Genomic DNA, 21,915 nt, shown 5'->3' with positions numbered 1-21,915 from the left:
TATGTTCCACTGATACCTAGTTTATTGAGAGTTTTTAGCATGAAGGGGTGTTGTATTTTATCGAAGGCCTTTTCTGCATCTATTGAGATAATCATGTAGTTTTTGTCATTGGTTCTGTTTATGTGATGGATTACGTTTATTGATTTATGTATGTTGAACCAGCCTTGCATCCCAGGGATGAAGCTGACTTGATTGTGGTGGATAAGCTTTTTGATGTGCTGCTGGATTCGGTTTGCCAGTATTTTATTGAGGATTTTTGCATATATGTTCATCAGGGATGTCGGCCTGAAATTTTCTTTTTTTGTTGTGTCTTTGCCAGGTTTTGGTATCAGGATGATGCTGGCCTCGTAAAATGAGTTAGGGAGGAGTCCCTCTTTTTCTGTTGTTTGGAATGGTTTCAGAGAGAATGGTACCAGTTCTTCTTTGTACCTCTGGTAGAATTTGGCTGTGAGTCTGTGTGGTCCTGGGCTTTTTTTGGTTGGTAGGTTATTAATTACTGCCTCTATTTCAGAACTTGTTATTGGTCTATTCAGGGATTCTACTTCTTCCTGGTTTAGTCTTGGGAGGGCGCATGTATCCAGGAATTTATCTATTTCTTCTAGATTTTCTAGTTTATTTGCGTAGAGGTGTTTATAGTATTCTCTGATGGTAGTTTGTATTTCTGTGGGATCAGTGGTGATATCCCCTTTATAATTTTTTATTGTGTCTATTTGATTCTTTTCTCTTTTCTTTTTCTTTTTTTAGAGTTTTAATCTGCACTTTTATTTTGAGTGAGGTTGAGCATCCTTTTATATGTTTAATAGCCATTTGAATTTTTTTTTTTTTTTTTTTTTTTGGTGAACTGCCTGGTTGCATCATCTGCCCACAATTCTTTTTTTTTTTTTTTTTTTTTTTAAATACTTTAAGTTCTAGGGTACATGTGCATAATGTGCAGGTTTGTTACATATGTATACTTGTGCCATGTTGGTGTGCTGCACCCATCAACTCGTCAGCACCCATCAACTCGTCATTTACATCAGGTATAACTCCCAATGCAATCTCTCCCCTCTCCCCCCTCCCCCCTCCCCACTGGCCATCAGAGAAATGCAAATCAAAACCATAATGAGATACCATCTCACACCAGTTAGAATGGCGATCATTAAAAAGTCAGGAAACAACAGGTGCTGGAGAGGATGTGGAGAAATAGGAACACTTTTACACTGTTGGTGGGATTGTAAACTAGTTCAACCATTATGGAAAACAGTATGGCGATTCCTCAAGGATCTAGAACTAGATGTACCATATGACCCAGCCATCCCATTACTGGGTATATACCCAAAGGATTATAAATCATGCTGCTATAAAGACACATGCACACGTATGTTTATTGCGGCACTATTCACAATAGCAAAGACTTGGAATCAACCCAAATGTCCATCAGTGACAGACTGGATTAAGAAAATGTGGCACATATACACCATGGAATACTATGCAGCCATAAAAAAGGATGAGTTTGTGTCCTTTGTAGGGACATGGATGCAGCTGGAAACCATCATTCTTAGCAAACTATCACAAGAACAGAAAACCAAACACCGCATGTTCTCACTCATAGGTGGGAACTGAACAATGAGATCACTTGGACTCGGGAAGGGGAACATCACACACCGGGGTCTTTTCTTCTTTATTAATCGGGCTAGCAGTCTTATTTTGTTAATCTTTTCAAAAAACCAGCTCCTGGATTCAGTGATATTTTGAAGGGTTTTTTTGGTGTCTCTGTCTCCTTCAGTTCTGCTCTAATCTTAGTTATTTCTTGTCTTCTGCTAGGTTTTGAATTTGTTTGCACTTGCTTCTCTAGTTCTTTTAATTGTGATGTTAGGATATCGATTTTAGATCTTTTCCACATTCTCCTGTGGGCATTTGGTGCTATAAATTTCTCTCTAAACACTGCCTTAGCTGCGTCCCAGAGATTCTGGTACGTTGTCTCTTTGTTCTCATTGGTTTCAAATAGCTTATTTATTTCTGCATTAATTTCATTATTTACCCAGTAGTCATTCAGGAGCAGGTTGTTCAGTTTCCGTGTAGTTGTGTGGTTTTGAGTGAGTTTCTTAATCCCGAGTTCTAATTTGATTGCACTGTGGTCTGAGAGACTGTTATAATTTCCATTCTTTTGCATTTCCTGAGGAGTCTTTTACGTCCAATTATGTGGTCAATTTTATAATAAGTGTGATGTGATGCTGAGAAGAATGTATATTCTGTTGATTTGAGGTGGAGAGTTCTGTAGATGTCTATTAAGTCTGCTTTGTTCAGAGCTGAGTTAAAGCCCTGAATGTCTTAGTTAATTTTCTGTGTCGTTGATCTGTCTAGTATTGACAGTGGGATGTTAAAGTCTCCCACTATTATTGTGTGGGGGCCTAAGTCTCTTTGTAGGTCTCTAAGAACTTGCTTTATGAATCTGGGTGCTTCTGTATTGGGTGCATATATATTGAGGATAGTTAGCTCTTCCTGTTGCATTGATCCCTTTACCATTATGTAATGCCCCTCTTTGTCTTTTTTGATCTTTGTTGTTTTAACGTCTGTTTTATCAAAGACTAGGATTGCAACCCCTGCTTTTTTTGCTTTCCATTTGCTTGGTGAATCTTTCTCCAACCCTTTATTTTGAGCCTATGTGTGTCTTTGCACGTGAGATGGGTCTCCCGAATACAACACACTGATGGGTCTTGACTCTATCCAATTTGCTAGTCTGTGTCTTTTAATTTAGGGGCATTTAGCCCATTTACATTTAAGGTTCATATTGTTATGTGTGAATTTGATCCTGTCATTATGATGCTAGCTGGTTATTTTGCCTGTTAGTTGATGCAGTTTCTTCACAGTGTCGATGGTGTTTACAATTTGGTAGGTTTTTGCAGTAGCTGTAACCAGTCTTTCCTTTCCATATTTAGTGCTTCCTTCAAGAGCTCTTATAAGGCAGGCCTGGTAGTGACAAAATCTCTCAGCATTTGCTTGTCTGTAAAGGATTTTACTTCTCCTTCGCTTATGAAACTTAGTTTGGCTGGATATGACCTTCTGGGTTGAAAATTCTTTTCTTTAAGAATGTTGATTATTAGACCCCACTCTCTTCTGGCTTGTAAGGTTTCTGCTGAGAGATCTGCTGTTAGTCTGATGGGCTTCCCTTTGTGGGTAACCTGACCTTTCTCTCTGGCTGCCCTTAACATTTTTTTCTTTGTTTTGACCTTGATGAATCTGATGATTATGTGTCTTGGGGTTGCTCTTCTCGAGGAGTATCTTTGTGGTGGTCTCTGTATTTCCTGAATTTGAATGTTGGCCTGTCTTGCTAGATTGGTGAAGTTTTCCTGGATAATACTCTGAAGAGTGTTTTCCAACTTGGTTCCATTCTCCCTGTGACTTTCAGGTACACGAATCAAACGTAGGTTTGGTCTTTTCACATAGTCCCATGTTTCTTGGAGGCTTTGTTTGTTCTTTTTCATTTTTTTTTCTCTAATCTTGTCTTCACGCTTTGTTTCATTAACTTGAGCTTCAGTCTCTCATATCCTTTCTTCTGCTTGATCGATTCGGCTATAGATACTTGTGTATGCTTCAGGAAGTTCTCATGCTGTGTCTTTCAGCTCCATGAGGTCATTTTTGTTCTCTTAACTGGTTATTCTAGTTAGCAATTCTCTAATCTTTTTTCAAGGTTCTTAGCTTCCTTGCATTGGGTTAGAACATGTTCCTTTAGCTTGGAGGAGTTTCTTATTACCCACCTTCTGAAGCCTACTTCTGTCAGTTCCTCAAACTCATTCTCTGTCCAGTTTTGTTCCCTTGTTGTTGAGGAGTTGTGATCCTTTGGAGGAGAAGAGGCATTCTGGTTTTTGGAATTTTCAGCCTTTTTGTGCTGTTTTTTCCTCATCTTCATGGATTTATCTACCTTTGGTCTTTGATGTTGGTGACATTCGGGTGGAGTTTTTGTGTGAACGTCCTATTTGTTGGTGTTGACTCTATTACTTTCTGTTTGTTACTTTTCCTTCTAATAGGCCTCTCTGCTGCAGGTCTGCTGGAGTTTGCTGGAGGTCCACTTCAGACCCTGTTTGCCTGGGTAGCTCCAGCGGAGGCTACAGAACAGCAAAGATTGCTGTCTTTTCCTTCTTCTGGAAGCTTCATCCTGGAGGGGCACCTGCCAAATGCCAGCCAGAGCTCTCCTGTATGATGTCTGTCGACCCCTGCTGGGAAGTGTCTCTTGGTCCGGAGGCACAGGGGTCAATCACCCACTTGAGGAGGCAGTCTCTCTCTTAGCAGAGCTTGAGCGCTGTCCTGAGAGATCCGCTGTCCCCTTCAGAGCTAGCAGGCAGGAACATTTAAGTCTGCTGAAGCTGTGCCCACAGCCACCTCTTCCCCCAGCTGCTCTGTCCCAGGAAGATGGAAGTTTTATTTATAAGCCCCTGACTGGGGCTGCTGCCTTTCTTTCAGAGATGCCCTGCCCAGAGAGGAGGAATTTAGAGAGACAGTCAGGCTACACCAGCTTTGGGACGCTGCAGTGGGCTCTGCTCACTTTGAACTTCCCAGTGGCTTTGTTTACACTGTGAGGGGAAAACCACCTACTCAAGCCTCTGTCCCGGCTTGACTTAAGACTGCTGTGCTGGCAGCGAGAATGTCAAGCCAGTGGATCTTAGCTTGCTGGGCTCCGTGGGGGTGGGATTCACTGAGCTAGACCACTTGGCTCTGTGGCTTCAGCCCCCTTTCCAGGGGAGTGGATGGTTCTGTCTCGCTGGTGTTCCAGGAACTACTGGGGTGTGAAAGAAGACTCCTGCAGCTAGCTCAGTGTCTGCCCAAACGGCCATCCAATTTTGTGCTTGAAACCCAGGACCCTGGTGGTGTAGGCACAGAGGGAGTCTCCTGGTCTGCGGATTGTGAAGACTGTGGGAAAAGCTTATCTGGGCCAGAATCTACCATTCCTCACGGCACAGTCCTTCATGGCTTCCCTTGGCTAGGGGAGGGAGTTCTCCGACCCCTTGCACTTCCTGGGTGAGGCGATGCCCCACCCTGCTTTGGCTCACCCTCCGTGGACTGCACCCACTGTTTAACCAGTCCCACTGAGATGAGCTGGGTACCTCAGTTGGAAATGCAGAAATAATTCACCTTCTTGCTGGGAGCTGCAGACTGGAGCTGTTTCTATTTGGCCACCTTGCCAGCCACCGAGGCCATGATTTCTGAGAGTTCATAGAAATTAGGCTGATGAAATTTAAATAATTTGCCAGGTCTCAACAATTGATACAGCTTTTTTTTAAACTTCCCCTTTGATCTTCATAGATCTGCAGGTTTTATTTTCCATTTTCAAAACCTTTTTTTTTTTTTTTTTTTTTTTTTTGAGACGGAGTCTTGCTCTGTTGCTCTTAGGCTGGAGTGCAGTGGCGTGATCTAGGCTCACTGCAACCACCACCTCCCGGGTTCAAGCAATTCTCCTGCCTCAGTTTCCCGAGTAACTGGGACTATAGGCATGTGCCACCATGCCTGGCTAGTTTTTTGTATTTTTAGGAGAGATGGGGTTTCACCATATTGGTCAGGTTGGTCTCTTAACTCCTGACCTCATGATCCGTCTGCCTCGGCTTCCCAAAGTGCTTGGATTACAGGCATCAGCCACCATGCCTGGCCCAAGTATAGTTTTTGATCTTCAAGAGGTGCCAGTACTCTGTCCTGTTCATATTTGAATTCCCAATGCCTGGAATTTAGTCAGTAAATGAATGAATGAATGCATGAATGCATGTCTCTTGTTCTCCCTCCCTGTTTCTGTCTCCCTCCCATCTAGCTGGCATTCAATAAAACTTATAGTGTTGTGTGAGAATCTTACAGTTGCTTTGAATTAAAAAGCAAATTAAACTAAGAGAAAAAGTATCAAGGGAGTAGAATGTATTTTCCTACCAAACAAGAAAATTCCTTTTATTTGCATGTACTTCTTGATTTAATTTTGTACATTCTTGCTATAATTCGACTTTGATAGGAAGGTCTTTTACTGCTCTTCTAGTTGGTTTTATTTTGCTTCCTATATTTCTTTCCCCTTTTCAAATTTTCCTGCTTATGAAATCTAGAGAATTGATGCTTGAAATTGATATGAAATCTAGAGAATAGATGCTTGAAACTCATAAGAGTCACCTAGAAAGGGAATTAGGACAACTTAGTAAATAAAATGTTTTATTTCTGTGGGAAAAAAAACTGTGTGTTGCTTTATTAGGTTTGTTTAAATTATAGTATACCAGGAAAGGAGGAGCTTAACTGTCTTTATCCCCGACATAATATACCATAAACCTAGTTTTTCCAATTACAGGATACCTGTATTTTTGTTTCCCAATGTACATCCTATATGCCACCAGAATTATGTGTGTGCCACCTCACCACCCCCAAACCAAACCAAACCATCTGGCTTTTTTCTGCCAGGCCACTCCTCTGTAACCCAGTTCCTCTTTGCTTACCAGGATATATGTTGACTTAATAAATTATTTCTGTGAAAGGAACCATACCTTTTTAACCTGCCAATTAAAAACAAATTGAGTGTATGTATTTTCCCATAAAGGTAACATGGCAGGCCCTGAATTAGTGTTATGTGAAAATGTAGCATAACGGTTAGACTTTTCCTGTGGTAACATCCATTACTGAAGTGTGAAAATGTATGCATACACAAAACACCCTTATCTACCAAGAAAATAAGAAGCTTATTATCCGCATATTAGCTTTTCCCTCTTTCTCACTTGATATTGAGCTAAATTCTTGTCAGAAATCTAGATTGTCACTGGTTGTCAGTACTTTAGTTGTCTTTTTGTCTTCTACAGACTCCACCCGCTGTCTCTGTTTACATTCACACAAATATCATTCACTGTTTAATTTTGAATTAATAGACATCCTTGTCAAACATCACTTTAGGGGGCTCATCTGCAAATCTACAAATTGTTTATATAATACAGACCCAGGATTTTTCATTCAGTCTGTACAGTTTAAGCAATGGTTTTGTCTTTGTTAGTAATGTTATTGGTATTTTGGGCTTATCTTTCAGTGAGGACTTTGGGAGTGGTGAATTAAAAGATAGTTTTAAATTTCTTTGTGTTTAATTTGGCTTTGTTTTTGCTTTTTGTTGCTTTAGTGTTTGATTATACTAATTCCGTAGAAGAAAAACTATAATCTCTGGATGGAAAAATGCAAATGTATTATAATGAAATTATTGTACTGGCCACAATTTTTTTTTTCTTTTTTTTTGCTCTTGTCGCCCAGGCTGGTGTGCAATGGCACAATCTTGGCTCACTGCAACCTATGCCTCCTGGGTTCAAGCGGTTCTTCTGCCTAAGCCTCCCGAGTAGCTGAGGTTACAGGTGCGCGCCACTATGCCTGGTTAATTTTTGTATTTTCAGTAGAGACGGGGTTTCGCCATGTTGGACAGGCTGGTCTCAAACGCCTGACCTCAGGGGATCTGCCCACGTCGGCCTCCCAAAGTCCTGGGATTACAGGCATGAGGCACCATGCCCAGCCCTCACTACATTTTTATAATAAACACTTAGATCAATTTTAGGATGCGTTGGTTTGATAGGTTGAGAAAAGAATTGGTTTATAAAAATTGACACTTAAAATTCATGGATATCAAGTATGACTTAGAGGTTAGAAACATAGATAAAATTTAAAAAGGTTAACAGGCTATATTTAAAATCTACATATTTGTAAAAAAGTAAGAATCATGTGCAAGTTAAAGTTTTTTTCAAATTAGAACCTAAATTGTGACACCATAATCTTAGCCATTTTGTATTTTATTAGTTTCTTTTTTTAAATTATAGTTTCAGTCTGATGGAAGCAAACAAGAAGATAAAGAAAAAACGGTAAGAGACTAGAAAAATCCAATAATGTGTCTAATGTTTGTCTTGGTACAGTATACTACTAATTTTACTGTGAACAAGCTTTAATCATCTGTATGAGTAATTGTTTTATAATGTAGATGCTGATTATAGTTTTTGGCAGCTTATGCAAAGTTATCTTTTAAGATTAACATTTTTTCCCCTGAGGATTAATATGTTGAAAAACGAAGAGAGATAAAAGTTCCTCATTCCTTTGCTACCCCTTTCCTTTCCTCACCCCATTTTATGTCTTAGATGGAGAAACATAAATAAGCATTGTGAAAAAGGTGGGTGAGGAATGGGATATTGTGTGTTATGAGATTAAGAAACAGTAATTTTCCCAAGGCTGTCATAAATTTATTGTTGATTATATTAATATAGACCTCTTACTGAAATAACTTTTCCTTCTTTCTTTTAGGAAGTTATCCTTAGCTGTTTGCTTAGCATTACTGACCAGGTACTACTTCCATCTCTTTCTTTGATGGACTGCAATGCTTGTATGTCTGAGGAACTATGGGGAATGTTTAAAACATTTCCATATCAGCATAGGTAAATACATATTATTTTCATGTTTTTAACTATTAGTAATTCTAGTATATTAACCTCTAAGTGTTTAACTTTTCCTAATTCTTCATCTCATCGTTTTTTAAGATACCGTCTGTATGGCCAGTGGAAGAATGAAACTTATAACAGTCACCCACTTTTAGTAAAAGTTAAAGCTCAAACAATAGACAGAGCCAAATATATCATGAAGTAAGTTTTAATTTATTTTTCATATTAATCTAAATTATATCTGGAGCTCATTTATTTTCTTTCAGGTAGCTTGTCTGAGCCTCAGTTTTGAGAAAGCCTATGTGTTGTGAATGGTATAGCTGATTTATATACTACAGATGGAATGACTATTAACTGTGGTTTTAGCTCATTTTGACTACCAAGTTAATGTTTTCATAGTTGTCCTGTTTACATATGGATAAAAATCTAATGAAAATCCTCTTTAATACATGCATCATGTTATTGGATGAGGGTTTTGTTTTCTTCTTTTTAAGGACAGCCTGCTGTGGCCTTTGCTCACCTTTAGTGATTTGTGCAAGGTAGTAAAAGTTCTAGCAGTTTCCTCTGCTGAAAGTTGCCATAATAAATTTTTTTAATCTGTTAGGAAGAACTAATGAAATTATCCAGAACTATCTCTGCAGGGAGTCAACTTTTGAGAAATTTCTTTTTAAAAAAAATTTGTACACTTTTATTTTCATATCATTAAAAACATAAGAGTGATGTTCTACTTCCCAGTAGATTATTTGAAGTTTAATTATGAAAATCATATACTTCAGATTCGTATTAGTTTAGATACTTAATTACATTGCTGTATTGCAAGTGTTTTCAATGAGGCTATTGTCAGTTGTCATTCCTTTTTTAAATTCATGTGGTATGGTATTCTAATTAAAAGTAGTTCGTTCTCAGTTTATTGAGATTTAACAGTGTGTAATATCTGTTAAATGTTGTCTTTGCCCAGTGATACTGTTTCTGGTCACAGTCTACTGGGAAAACAGGTGTGTGCATGATCACAATCTATTTTTTTTCCCTGTGAGCCTATGAATTATATTGAAACAACCTAGTTTAATAGGTTATACATGTTATACAGCATGAATAAAGTGCTATGGGAGGATAGATGAGAGTAAATGATTTCACTTGGGGGAGTTTTGCTTGGCAGGAGACGATATTAGATCTGAAAGAGTTTCTGGACTTAAGAGTTCTCCAGGTACAGTTTCTAGCTTAACAACATCAGCTAATATTTAGGGGAGCTCTTACTATATGTGCCAGACATTGAACTAAGTGCTCTGCATGGATTGTTTAATAATACATTAAGCATTATTAAATACCTTAAATTCATCCGCTGTCTCTGCCACCACTCCCTTAGTTCTTTTATCTGGCGTATTACAGTGATTTGTATATTCTCTTACTTAAAAATCCTTTGGTGACTGACTTTACCTGAAGGTATATGTTAGGCTCTATGGCATGGTGATATAAATAAGAGGTCCTCCCTGGTTTGTCCCTCCCTGCATACAACCTCCTTTCCTGCCAATTCTACTTCCAGATGTGCTGAGCCTACTAATGTTTCCCTAAATGTACCACTCTCTCCTTAGCTTCTCTTCCCCTGTATATACTTTTTGTTTCCTCTGTTGGTACAGATTTTCCCTTACCTTCCTTTCCCCCTTTCCATCTGGTGACCTCATTCTTGGAGAGTGAGCTCCAGTGTTACTTCCAGTGAAGGCTTCCCTAGCATAAACTGCCAAGCACAATCGATCTTTATTTCCACCGCTATTTTTTATGCATATAATGTTATCATACCTCTAGGTACATTGATATGATTGTTTTTCTGTTTTTAATTATCTAATGTTTTGAATAGTTTATATGTTTACATGGGTTAAGTTTCAGTAAATATAAAAGGTATACATACAGCAAAACGTCTCACCCCATCCTCCATCTACTCAGTTCTTCCCCCCAAGGAAAATAAAGTAACCACTGTTTAGTCTCTTATTTATCCTTCCATATATTCTTATGTATATGCAAGTCAGTACGAATATATTTTCCCCCTTATTATTATATTAATATTGTTTTTTCTTTGTAAAAATGGGACCTCACTATGTTGCCCAGGCTGGTCTTGAACTCCTGGCCTCAAGTGATCCTCCCACCTTGACCTCTTAGTCTTAGTGCTGGAGTTACAGACGTAAGCCACCACACCCCAGCCACCTTTTAGATTATCAATAGCATATAAGTACTATTCTGTTGATTGCTCTTTTTAAGAATATTGAAATTTAATAAATGATTTTAAATCTGTCTCCCTCACTGGACCAGGCTTGAGAGCAGGAACTGTTATTCTGTTATTCATCCTTTTTTTTTTTTTGGGAGATGGAGTTTTGCACTGTCGCCCACGCTGGAGTGCTGCAGTGGCACGATCTTGGCTCACTGCAACCTCTGCCTCCTGGGTTCAAGCTATTCTCCTGCCTCAGCCTCCCAAATAGTTGGGATTATAGGCGCCCACCACTACGTCCAGCTAATTTTTTGTATTTTTAGTAGAGACGGGGTTTCACCATGTTGGCCAGGCTGGTCTCAAACTTCTAACCTTGTGATTCACCCACCTCGGCCTCCCAAAGTGGTGGGATTACAGGTGTGAGCCACTGCACCCGGCCTCATCCTTATATTTCTACGTTTGACCTTAGCCAAAAGGCTGAGAGACACAATCTTCCTTGTTTTTCTAATGCTTAGTACTTTGACTGTCATCGTAGGTATTAATATGAATGAATAAAAATATAATTTACTACAGAATAATATGTGCAGAATTTTTAATATACTTGGATTTTTGTTATATTCATAAGCTAAAACTATTTTACCAGGCTTAAACAATATGATTTTGTTACTGTTTGAAGTTTTTACATTAAGCATATAATGTATTAATTTATTACTTGTAGAATTTAATGAGTTTTGAATACTATTTAAAACATGAGCTTGCTATAGGGCATTTAATAATTCTTTCTACAAATGTTTGTTGTGTTCCATATGCTAGACACTGGTGGTTTGAGGGGAAGACAAAGACAAGAAAATATTTCTTTAATTTTTGTTTGTTTGTCCCTCCAGGGTGATGGAGGCAGAAGGGAATGGAATAAAAAACAGAGAGAGGAGGGGTTGACCTTGGCAAATAAAGGGAGGCACCTGAAATATTGGGGTTAGAAATAGGGACAGGTAGTGGTAAGTTGGAAATTTGAACAAAATACTGTATAGCTAACTGTTAAAACTAATGGTCTCTCTTTTCTATGAAACAAAAACTGGGATATGGAGAATTGGAAAGGGCAGCAGTTGATGATGAAATAATTTTGATTGATGGGGCCAGTTTTGTCATGAGAAATTAATTATAGCAAGTTTGTCACTTGGATAATGGTCACATCTCCTGAATTATAAACTGAATTCATAATTTACTTCATTATATTTTCATCCTAGAAAGCTTCCTTCCTGTCACTTGTAGCCTTTTCAAGTCTCTAGATTTATTATGTAATAATCTCAGCAGAGACATTTAAGATTCTGTATAATAATTGTTTTGAACTCTAAGAATTAATAAATATAAATTTGAAGAATGCTGGTAAAAGGATGATGAGCAAAGGAAGAAATAGGAAGGAAAGGAGTAGAATTTAGTTTCAAAACATTGTCTACCTTGAATATGAAAAGCAGATAACTTTACATATTGAGGAGTGCAGCATTACCTATTGCTGTGTTAGAGTCACTGAGCCAGATGGCATGAGGCATTTCATTGCTTGACACCAAATTTGATATCTTAATCCCTAAACTGATAAATGAGTCCTCCTAAATCTGAAATAATTTTGATTCTTTGTAAGAAGAGTTTTACGTACTTGCAGAGTACATTAAGAGTTTTACTGATTATCAGACTATTACTATGAAGTGGAAATGTGTATTTTATAAATGTTAAGCATTTAATATAAAATCTCAATACCCTCTGGGAGAATCCCTAACCAAAATAGCCCAAATCCTGCCATAAAGGATGTGATGAATGTGGTTGTTTGCATTAATCCGTTTTCGATATTTGGGGAATAATTGCTTTTTCCCCCACGATGATGTAACAAAGCTATCAACATTACAAGGAATGTTACTTAAGATGATCCCTGCCACCTTTTTCTTCCTCTGTAGGCGCCTAACCAAGGAAAATGTGAAGCCTTCTGGAAGACAAATTGGGAAGTTGAGCCACAGCAATCCAACCATTTTGTTTGATTATGTATGTTTTGAGGTTAATATTATTTTAAGGGATTTTTCTTTTTGTTGCCTTTAAATCAGCTCAGGTGGAAATAGAATGATGTTAGAAAATGAAACATCTTAAGGTTATACTAAAAACAAAATTACTACACAATATATGTAACACATTGATCTATTTTTCTATTAATAGTAACAGTGCTACTATTATAGGCAATATAATAGTTATTTTGTATATATAATGTTATTTTGTATACCACATTTTGATTTCTGGACTTACTGATTTTAGCTTTTAGAAACATTCAAATGACATTTCATTGTGATTTACATGTAATACTATCACTGCAATGTTTATTTATTTTTATTTATTTATTTTTTTTGAGATGAAGTCTTGCTCTGTCACCTAGCCTGTAGTGCAGTGATCCGATCTCGGCTCACCGCAACCTCTGCCTCCCGGGTTCAAGCGATTCTCCTGCCTGTCTCCCGAGTAACTGGGATTACAGGCGTGCGCCACTGCACTTGGCTAATTTTTCGTATTTTTAGTAGAGATGTGGTTTCACCATGTTGGCCAGGCTGGTCTTGAGCTCCTGACCTCAGGTAATCCACCAGCCTTGGCCTCCTGAAGTGCTAGGATTATAGGCATGAGCCACCATGCCTGGCCAATATTTAGAGATTTCTAAAACACATGAGAGAGACTAGACTCTTTCATTCCAAAATTCAGCTTTAGGCCAACTGGAGTTATTTCCTTTTTTAATTAATTTTTTTTAAGATTCAAGGGGTACATGTGCAGGTTTATTACATGGATGTATTGCATAATGCTGAGGTTTGGGCTTCTATTGAACTCCTCACCCAAATTGTGAGCATAGTACCCAGTAGGTAGTTTTTCAAACCTTGACAAGCCCCCCCCGCCCCCACTTACTTTTAGAGTCCCCAGTGTCTTTCTATCTTTATGTCTGTGTGTACCTATAGTAAAGTTTCAGGATACAAAATCAACATACAAAAATCAGTAGCATTTCTATACACCAATAATGTTCAAGCTGAAAACCAAATCAAGAGCACAATCCCATTTACAATAGTCACAAAAAAAGTGCCAAGAGATATATCTAACCAAGGAGGTGAAAGATCTGTATTAGAACTGTAAAACACTGATGAAAGAAATCATAGATGCTAAAAGCAAATGGAAAGACATTCCATGCTCTTGGATTGGAAGAGTCAATATAGTTAAAATGTCCATACCGCCCAAAGGAATCTACAGATTCATTGCAATTCCAGTCAGATTACCACTGTCATTTTTTTATAGAATTGGAATTATTTTCTAACTGAAAAATGTAGCCTAAGAAAATATTTTCTAAGCCAGTGTAAAATAGTAATTTCTATATAAATATGAAATATTTATACAGAAACCACTTTATTTAAATATTTATATAGGAAACCACTTTAATTATAAGCATTATTTCTTTTGAAAAATAAAAAGTGTAGCCATTACTTAGTTGGCACAGTAGAAATCCTTTGATCAGTTAATGCCTTCTATTATTTGTTGCTGTTTTCCAGATCTTGTCACAAATACAAAAGTATGATAACTTAATAACACCTGTAGTAGATTCATTGAAATACCTCACTTCATTGAATTATGATGTCTTGGCCTGTATCCTTTCAAATGAAGTAATATGTAGATTTCATATTTAATAGATCATATGGTAAATGTTTTATTTTCATTCTGTTTTCGTTTGGTAACCATCTGAGGTTGATTCAGGTGGCTGATCTGAAGTTTGGTCAGTCAGTAGTGTGTGTGTGTGTGTGTGTGTGTGAGAGAGAGAGAGAGAGAGAGAGAGTGTGTGTGTGTGTGTGTGTGTGTGTGTGTGTGTGTGTCTTTGTGTTGTATAAAGGGAGACATGAGGCTTACCAGACTTTTTTTTTGCGAGATGGAGTTTTGCTCTGTCGCCCAGGCTGGAGTGCAGTGGCACGGTTTCGGCTCATTGCAACCTCCGCCTCCTGGGTTCAAGTGAGTCTCTTGGCTCAGCTTCCCAAGTAGCTGGGATTACAGGCGGGTGCTATCACACCTGGCTAATTTCCTTGTTTTTTGGTAGAGATGGGATTTCACTAGGTTGGCCAGGGTGATCTTGAACTCCTGACCTCAAGTGATCCACCCACTTTGGCCTCCCAAAGTGCTGGGATTACAGGCATGAGCCACTGCACCCAACTGGCTTACCAGACATCTTGATATTGATGGAATCTATCTTGATTGCTGAAAGATGGAAAGGAGGCTAAAGAAGGAATGTTGGTACTACAATGAGTGTATTTTTCAATAATTAGTTTTAGCAACATCCCTGGTCTTGGAAAAAAAAGAAAAATAATTTGTAATGACCAACAATTTTGCCCCTATGGTGTGGCATATTTATGTTTTAAGGGTCTTTATTAGAGATGTAATGACTTAAGTTTTTTCTTAATGTATGAAAGATTGTATCATTGAAGCTTTAGCTAATCCAGAAAAGGAAAGAATGAAACATGATGACACAACCATCTCAAGCTGGCTTCAGAGTAAGTATTTTTATTTTTGAGAAAATGAAAATACTGTCTGTGGTAACTGCCATGTTATGTGTTTTATTACCTACGCTTAGAGACTTTTAGAAGCCTATTCGTTAAGAGTTGTTGAGAATATCTAGCTACTGAGTTTGTTCTACAGAGTCCTTGGCTACTTAAGGAGGTTGATATGGTACTTATTTATTTTCCTAACTTAAGAGACCATTATTGACTGTGATAGAATTTGGGTAAGCATTACTGGGGAGATGAAATCTTCTTCTTTTTATTTATTTATTTATTTTTTGAGATGGAGTCTCGCTCTGTCATCCAGGCTGGAGTGCAGTGGCGTGATCTCGACTCACTGCAGCCTCCGCTTCCCAGGTTCTAGCAATTCTCCTGCCTCAGCTTCCCTAGTAGTTGGGATTACAGGCATGCGCCACCATGCCCAGCTAATTTTTGTATTTTCGTTAGAGGCAGGGTTTCACCATGTTGGCCAGGCTGGTCTCGAACTCCTGACCTCAAGTGATCTGCCCACCTTGGCCTCCCAAAGTGCTGGGACTACAGGCATGAGCCACCATGCCTAGCCGAAAATCTCCTTTTTAACTAACATTATTTTATAGGAGTTGATCGTAAGGGAGCTAGTCTCATTTCTTCCCATTCCATCCTGAGGTTCCAGTCATCTTAAAAGAACAAAAACTTGACTTAGTTTAACCAAAAAAACTAACCATATTTCTTTTTAATTCTTGTACCTTTGGTTTCTAGCAGCCAGTTCCCTTTCTTTCAACTTATTGTATCTGATAGCGGAATCTTGCAGTGGCTCCCCATTGTCCTTTAAAGTCCGAAATGTTTAATAAGTCATACAAGTAAGTTCTTTTGAAATCAGGTCCTTTTGCACTGTTCTAGCCTCATCTTTTCCCTGCTTCCCAATATTCTAGATTCCATTAATACTGAACTTCTTGTACTTTCCATGAACTTTTGCCCATTATTCACTTAACTTGGAATACCCTTCATGGCCCACTCCGTGTTCTGTTTATTCATTAGATTTCAGCTTAGAGGTCACTTCCTCTGGAAAGCTTTTTCTGTTAATGCTCCCACCCACAAGTCTGAATTGGGTGTTCCTCTTTTATATTCCCATGGAGCATTTTGCTCATCATAGTTATTTGTTTACTTTTCTGTATCTTCCGCTAGACTCAGCTCCTTGAGGGCAGGACTTGAGTTTTGTCCAATATCATTTAGGTGCTTAGCAAATAGTTGTGGAATAGCTTGCAGAGTACTTGACTTTACTTGCATCTCCTACTCTTGTATTGGCTGGAGTTTCCTCCCTATTCATGGTATGATAAGGACCATTGGTTAAAATTGGTCTCTTGTCTGCTTCTAGGTCTGGTAATACTTTATTTTCTTGCACCTCCACAACTAGTAGCATGTTCTTAGATAAAAAGAGATTTTTTTTTTTTCCTTGACTCACATTCGGGGGCTGGCATTTTGTCATTTATTCGAGTTTACTGAGTGATCTGCAAGATTTTGTTATATCTTAGTTTCACAAACTCTGGAATCAGGCTGCAAAGATTTGACTTACTGCTCTACTTTGTACTATGTGACCGTGAGCAAGTTACATGACATATCTGTTCTGAATTTGCTTCATCAATAGGTGATACCAACCTAGGATAATAGTTGCAAGGATTAAGTGAGATAATCATGATAAAGTGCTTGGTACAGTGCTTGACATATGTATGCTCAATAAATATTGGTTATTGTTATTATTATGAAACTCCATTCAGCAGCATCAGCAATACAATTATTCCTATCTCATTTTATTTTAGAGGTTTAGTTGAAATGATACTTGTGCATTTTGTTTTATGAGTTGTTTTTACTCCTTTTTTATTTCATATAGGTCTGGCTAGTTTCTGTGGTGCAGTTTTTCGTAAATATCCAATTGATCTTGCTGGTCTTCTTCAGTATGTTGCCAATCAGCTAAAGGCGGGCAAAAGGTATTCATAGCAAATTATACATAACGAAATTCAATAGAGTACTTCTGGTGGTTTGGGGTTATTGAGACTCCTATTATCCTGAAAGACTACTTACTTGTTGGTTGTAGGCTCAAGTAGAATAGTTGCTCACTTATTTACATGAAATTCTTTAGTTAAGTGATAATACATAAATACACTTTTTTTCACGAATAAATGTACTATTTGGCTATATATGTTAATGCACTAAAAATATACTTTCATTTATTTTGACTGCCTATTGGGCTTTTGAGTAAATGCCTAATATGATATATTGTGTATCTTCCTATAACAAAACATACTGCACTAGGTCAGTATGCAGTAATTGACCTGTATCACATTGAACATCTGGTAGGAACATGTTTATTTTGAGGGTGTATATAATACCTTTAAAGCATAATTTTTGAATTTGAGTTTTAGAGATACATAAGGCTTCCATACCTTTTGGACAATGTCCTTTTTGCTTTATAAATACTGAAGTTTATTTTATTTTGGGCCAATATCAGTGCTTAGAGTTTGAATTAGTATGTATGTATATTAAACCTCATGAGAAGTAGACTGACTAGAATCAAAGAACCTGAAATTGTTTTCAGAAGCTTTCTGGTAGAAAGCAAACAAACAAAGCATTAAAAGCTATTTGGTGTTCCAAACAAGTATTACCTAAGTAATTATTGACAGATTCTTATTTTGGCTTAGGAAAAACTTAAAAAATATTTAAACTTATGTTTTTTTTTTTGGCACATCCCTTATGCTCATCTCTCTGCCTTTTCTATATATTTTTATTCTTCTTTATCTATAGGCCGGAATAACATATATCATTTTTAAAATCTGTAACTCAGCTTTCTGTACTATGAATACAGTTTTTGTGACCATCTAATTAAAACATAGTTTGAAGAAAAAATAAACTGTTTCATTGGTACTTATATACTAGTTTTCATGAGGGCTTTCTTTAAAAAACAAACAAACAAAAAAAAGCAACTAAGGAAAGCACGGCAAGTTGAGAAAACAAACCCTTAATAAGAATCTTAGAAAATGGTTCTTTTGTCTATTAGCTTGTGTCTTGGGTATGTCTGACTTTACGTTTGGAGAAACATCTAGAGTTTTTAGGAAAGAATGTTTTTACTTTGTTTAGATTAACTAATTAAAGAAGATCTTGGAGGACGTAAGATATTATTTTCATTGGTAGTCCTAAACTTTGACAATTAAAAAGCGTAACTGTTGGCACATTACTGAAATGTGCTCTGGGCTGGCCACTAAATTGTCATCTTTGGCTCGGATATCATAGCTTAGAACTTCTTTTTTTCCTTCCTTCCCTGCCTCTCTTCCAAGTGTATGTGACCATGCTGCATCTTTGTCCCTTTTTAGTAAACGGATTATTTAGAAATGGCTCTATACCATCAAAAATGTTTTGGCCATCCTGTATTGGAGGAGAAAAAATGCTGTGAAGGACTTTATTGGGTCAACTGATAAAATGAAATATCAATGGTAGATTTAAGTATTTTATCAGTGTTTGATGTACTAAAATGGATAACTGTGCTGTGGTTATTTAAGAGAACAGCTCTCTTAGGAAATGCAGTCTTAGAAATTTTAGGGGTAAAAGGCCATGATATATAAATTTCCCTCAAATGATTAAAAAATTGAGTGTCTGACTATGTATGTAGAAAGGGGCTCCAGAGAGGGAGAGGAAATGCAAATGATCAAGCAGGAGTAAAAATGTTACCAGGTGAAGTTGAGGTAAAGGATATATGGGTGAGTTTTGTACTGTTTTTATTTTTCCATCCAATCTGTAAATTTGAAATTATTTCCAAGTAAAAGTTAAAATGAACTTAACACACCAAGTATTTGTCAATATAGTTCTAGGAATGCAGTTAAAAACTGCTTCCGCCCCTTCCCCCATATTTATATACAAATAATTTAGGGTTTCTCAGTATATTAATTACAATATATTGTTACTTTTATATTTGAAGTTCTAACTATAGACTGTTTCTTTTTTCTTTTTGAATAGTTTTGACCTGCTTATATTGAAAGAAGTGGTGCAAAAAATGGCAGGAATAGAAATTACAGAGGAAATGACAATGGAGCAACTAGAGGCTATGACTGGTGGAGAGCAGCTAAAAGCTGAGGTAAGAATTGCTATTTTTGTTCATCAACTTTTAAAATTCATAATGTATGCATGGTCATAGTAAAGAATCCAAACAATATGTAAGTTTATAAAACCAAATGTCAAAGCCATACATACCTTCCTTTCACAACCACCCCTACCCCCCTTTTGAAATTGAGATACAGTAATTACTTCAACTTTTTAAAAAAGCTGAAACAAAGTATAAAAGACAGCAAGTATTTCTCTGATGGCTAGTGATGATGAGCATTTTTTCATGTGTCTGTTGGCTGCATAAATGTCTTCTTTTGAGAAGTGTCTGTTCATATCCTTTGCCCACTTTTTGATGGGGTTGTTTGTTTTTTTCTTGTAAATTTGTTTGAGTTCTTTGTAGGTTCTGGATATTAACACTTTGTCAAATGAGTAGATTGCAAAAATTTTCTAGCCATCAGAGAAATGCAAATCAAAACCACAATGAGATACCATCTCACACCAGTTAGAATGGCGATCATTAAAAAGTCAGGAAACAACAGGTGCTGGAGAGGATGTGGAGAAATAGGAACACTTTTACACTATTGGTGGGACTGTAAGCTAGTTCAACCATTGTGGAAGACTGTGGTGATTCCTCAAGGATCTAGAACTAGAAATACCATTTGACCCAGCCATCCCATTACTGGGTATATACCCAAAGGATTATAAATCATGCTGCTATAAAGACACACGCACACGTATGTTTATTGTGGCACTATTCACAATAGCAAAGACTTGGAACCAACCCAAATGTCCATCAATGATAGACTGGATTAAGAAAATGTGGCACATATACACCATGGAATACTATGCAGCCATAAAAAAGGATGAGTTCATGTCCTTTGCAGGGATGTGAATGCAGCTGGAAACCATCATTCTCAGCAAACTATCGCAAGAACAGAAAACTAAACACTGCATGTTCTCACTCATAAGTGGGAATTGAACAATGAGAATACTTGGACACAGGAAGGGGAACATCACACACTGGGGCCTGTTGTGGGGTGGAGGGACGGGGGAGGGATAGCATTAGGGGATATACCTAATGTAAACGACGAGAACGACGAGTTAATGGGTTCAGCACACCAACATGGCACATGTATACATATGTAACAAACCTGCACATTGTGCACATGTACCCTAGAACTTAAAGTATAATAAAAAAGAAAAAAAAAAGACAGTAAGAAATGCATCCATAAGGAAAATAATTACCAAATAAGGCCGGGCGTGGTGGCTCACGCTTATAATCCCAGCACTTTGGGAGGTGGGTGGATCACTTGAGGTCAGGAGTTCGAGACCAGCCTGGCCAATATGGCAAAACCCCACCTCTACTAAAAATACAAAAAATTAGCCACACGTAGTGGTGGGCACCTGTAATCCCAGCTACTTGGGCGGCTGAGGCAGGAGAATTGCTTGAACTTAGGAGGCGGAGGTTGCAGTGAGCCAAGATCTTGCCATTGCACTCCAGCCTGGGCAAGAGAGTGAGACTCTGTCTCAATAAATAAATAAATAAATAAATAAATAAATAAAATTACCAAATAATTACTAAATCTTCTGTGATCTTTGATATCCTCACTCCCTTAAGTCTTAGTTGCTCTGTTGAATCTGTGCCATACTGAATAACGAATAATCCTTTATGACGGACTGCAAGGTGGAAAATGGAAAATTTGCAAAAATTTAAATTCAATTGACATTTGCTTTTAAGCCAGTGACTGTAGTCTGTAATAGTCACTGAAATAAATTTGTGTAAGGGAAGGAATGTGGAATGTAGGAGTTTTTTATATTAAGGATTCTAACTCAACTTTTTTCTGCCTTTTTTCAAATTAGCATGGGTTATGTACTGTACAGTGGTAAACTTGTGTCTTTTCTTGTGCAGGGTGGTTATTTTGGTCAGATCAGAAACACTAAAAAATCCTCTCAGAGATTAAAGGATGCTCTATTGGACCATGATCTTGCCCTTCCTCTCTGTCTGCTTATGGCTCAGCAGAGAAATGGGGTAATCTTTCAGGAAGGTGGAGAGAAACATTTGAAACTTGTGGGAAAGCTCTACGACCAGGCAAGTTAAAGTGGCTTTTATGTTTATGTACATGTTTTTAATCCTGTTAAAGGAAGATAATGTGTTATAATTTGAAAAATGTCATTTTTGCACATCATGTGAATATGAGACATCCTAATCTAATGTGAAAGACATTCTGGAAATAGGGCCTATTTCTATGTAAATTATGATATTTAAGAGATAGCTCCAAGATATGTTATGTGTAAGGCTGTCAATTAATTAAATATTACATCATTAAATTCCTGCAACTTCAAGTTGTTTGCATCTATATCTTTCCTGATCTCTGGAAATCTCAGTCATAACAGAATAGATGCTTGCTTGCTTGCTCACTCATGCATGCTCGCTCTCTTTTCCTTTTTTTTTTTTAAGACAAGGCCTCACTCTGTTACCCAGGCTAGAGTGCAGTGCATGATCTCGGCTCACTGTATCCTCTACCTCCCTGGCTCAAGTGATCAGTCTACCTGAGCCTCCCGAGTAGCTGGGGACTATAGGCATGCACCACCATGCCTGGTTAATTTTTGGATTTTTTTTGTAGAGTCAGAGCTCTGCCATGTTGCCCAGGCTGGGTTGCTATCTCTCTTTTTCTTTGCGTTGTAGTTGATGATAGTTAAACAC

General features: G+C 37.6%; 1 protein-coding gene across 10 annotated transcripts in view; it reads left to right on the top strand.

The window, feature by feature from the left end:
- The window catches only part of THOC2 (THO complex subunit 2), a 131,816-nt gene that overhangs the window by 78,023 nt on the left and 31,878 nt on the right, over positions 1–21,915 (top strand). For 7 of the 10 annotated variants that reach the window (XR_007722738.1, XM_050777339.1, XM_050777335.1 and 4 more), the window contains exons 13-21: positions 7,785–7,826; positions 8,260–8,390; positions 8,493–8,594; positions 12,537–12,633; positions 14,148–14,241; positions 15,054–15,134; positions 17,008–17,104; positions 19,125–19,242; positions 21,121–21,300. Coding sequence is in view for 9 of the 10 variants with exons in the window: in XM_050777339.1 (XP_050633296.1) it covers positions 7,785–7,826; positions 8,260–8,390; positions 8,493–8,594; positions 12,537–12,633; positions 14,148–14,241; positions 15,054–15,134; positions 17,008–17,104; positions 19,125–19,242; positions 21,121–21,300 (942 nt within the window). In the remaining variant the exon portion in view is untranslated. The remainder of the gene's footprint in view (positions 1–7,784; positions 7,827–8,259; positions 8,391–8,492; positions 8,595–12,536; positions 12,634–14,147; positions 14,242–15,053; positions 15,135–17,007; positions 17,105–19,124; positions 19,243–21,120; positions 21,301–21,915) is intronic. The other 3 variants (XM_050777340.1, XM_050777336.1, XM_050777337.1) reach the window with 1 other exon arrangement.

The sequence above is a fragment of the Macaca thibetana genome, chromosome X, assembly GCF_024542745.1.
Source record: "Macaca thibetana thibetana isolate TM-01 chromosome X, ASM2454274v1, whole genome shotgun sequence".
Classification (NCBI taxonomy): Eukaryota; Metazoa; Chordata; class Mammalia; order Primates; family Cercopithecidae; genus Macaca; species Macaca thibetana.
This window is presented reverse-complemented; position numbering and strand designations above follow the sequence as displayed.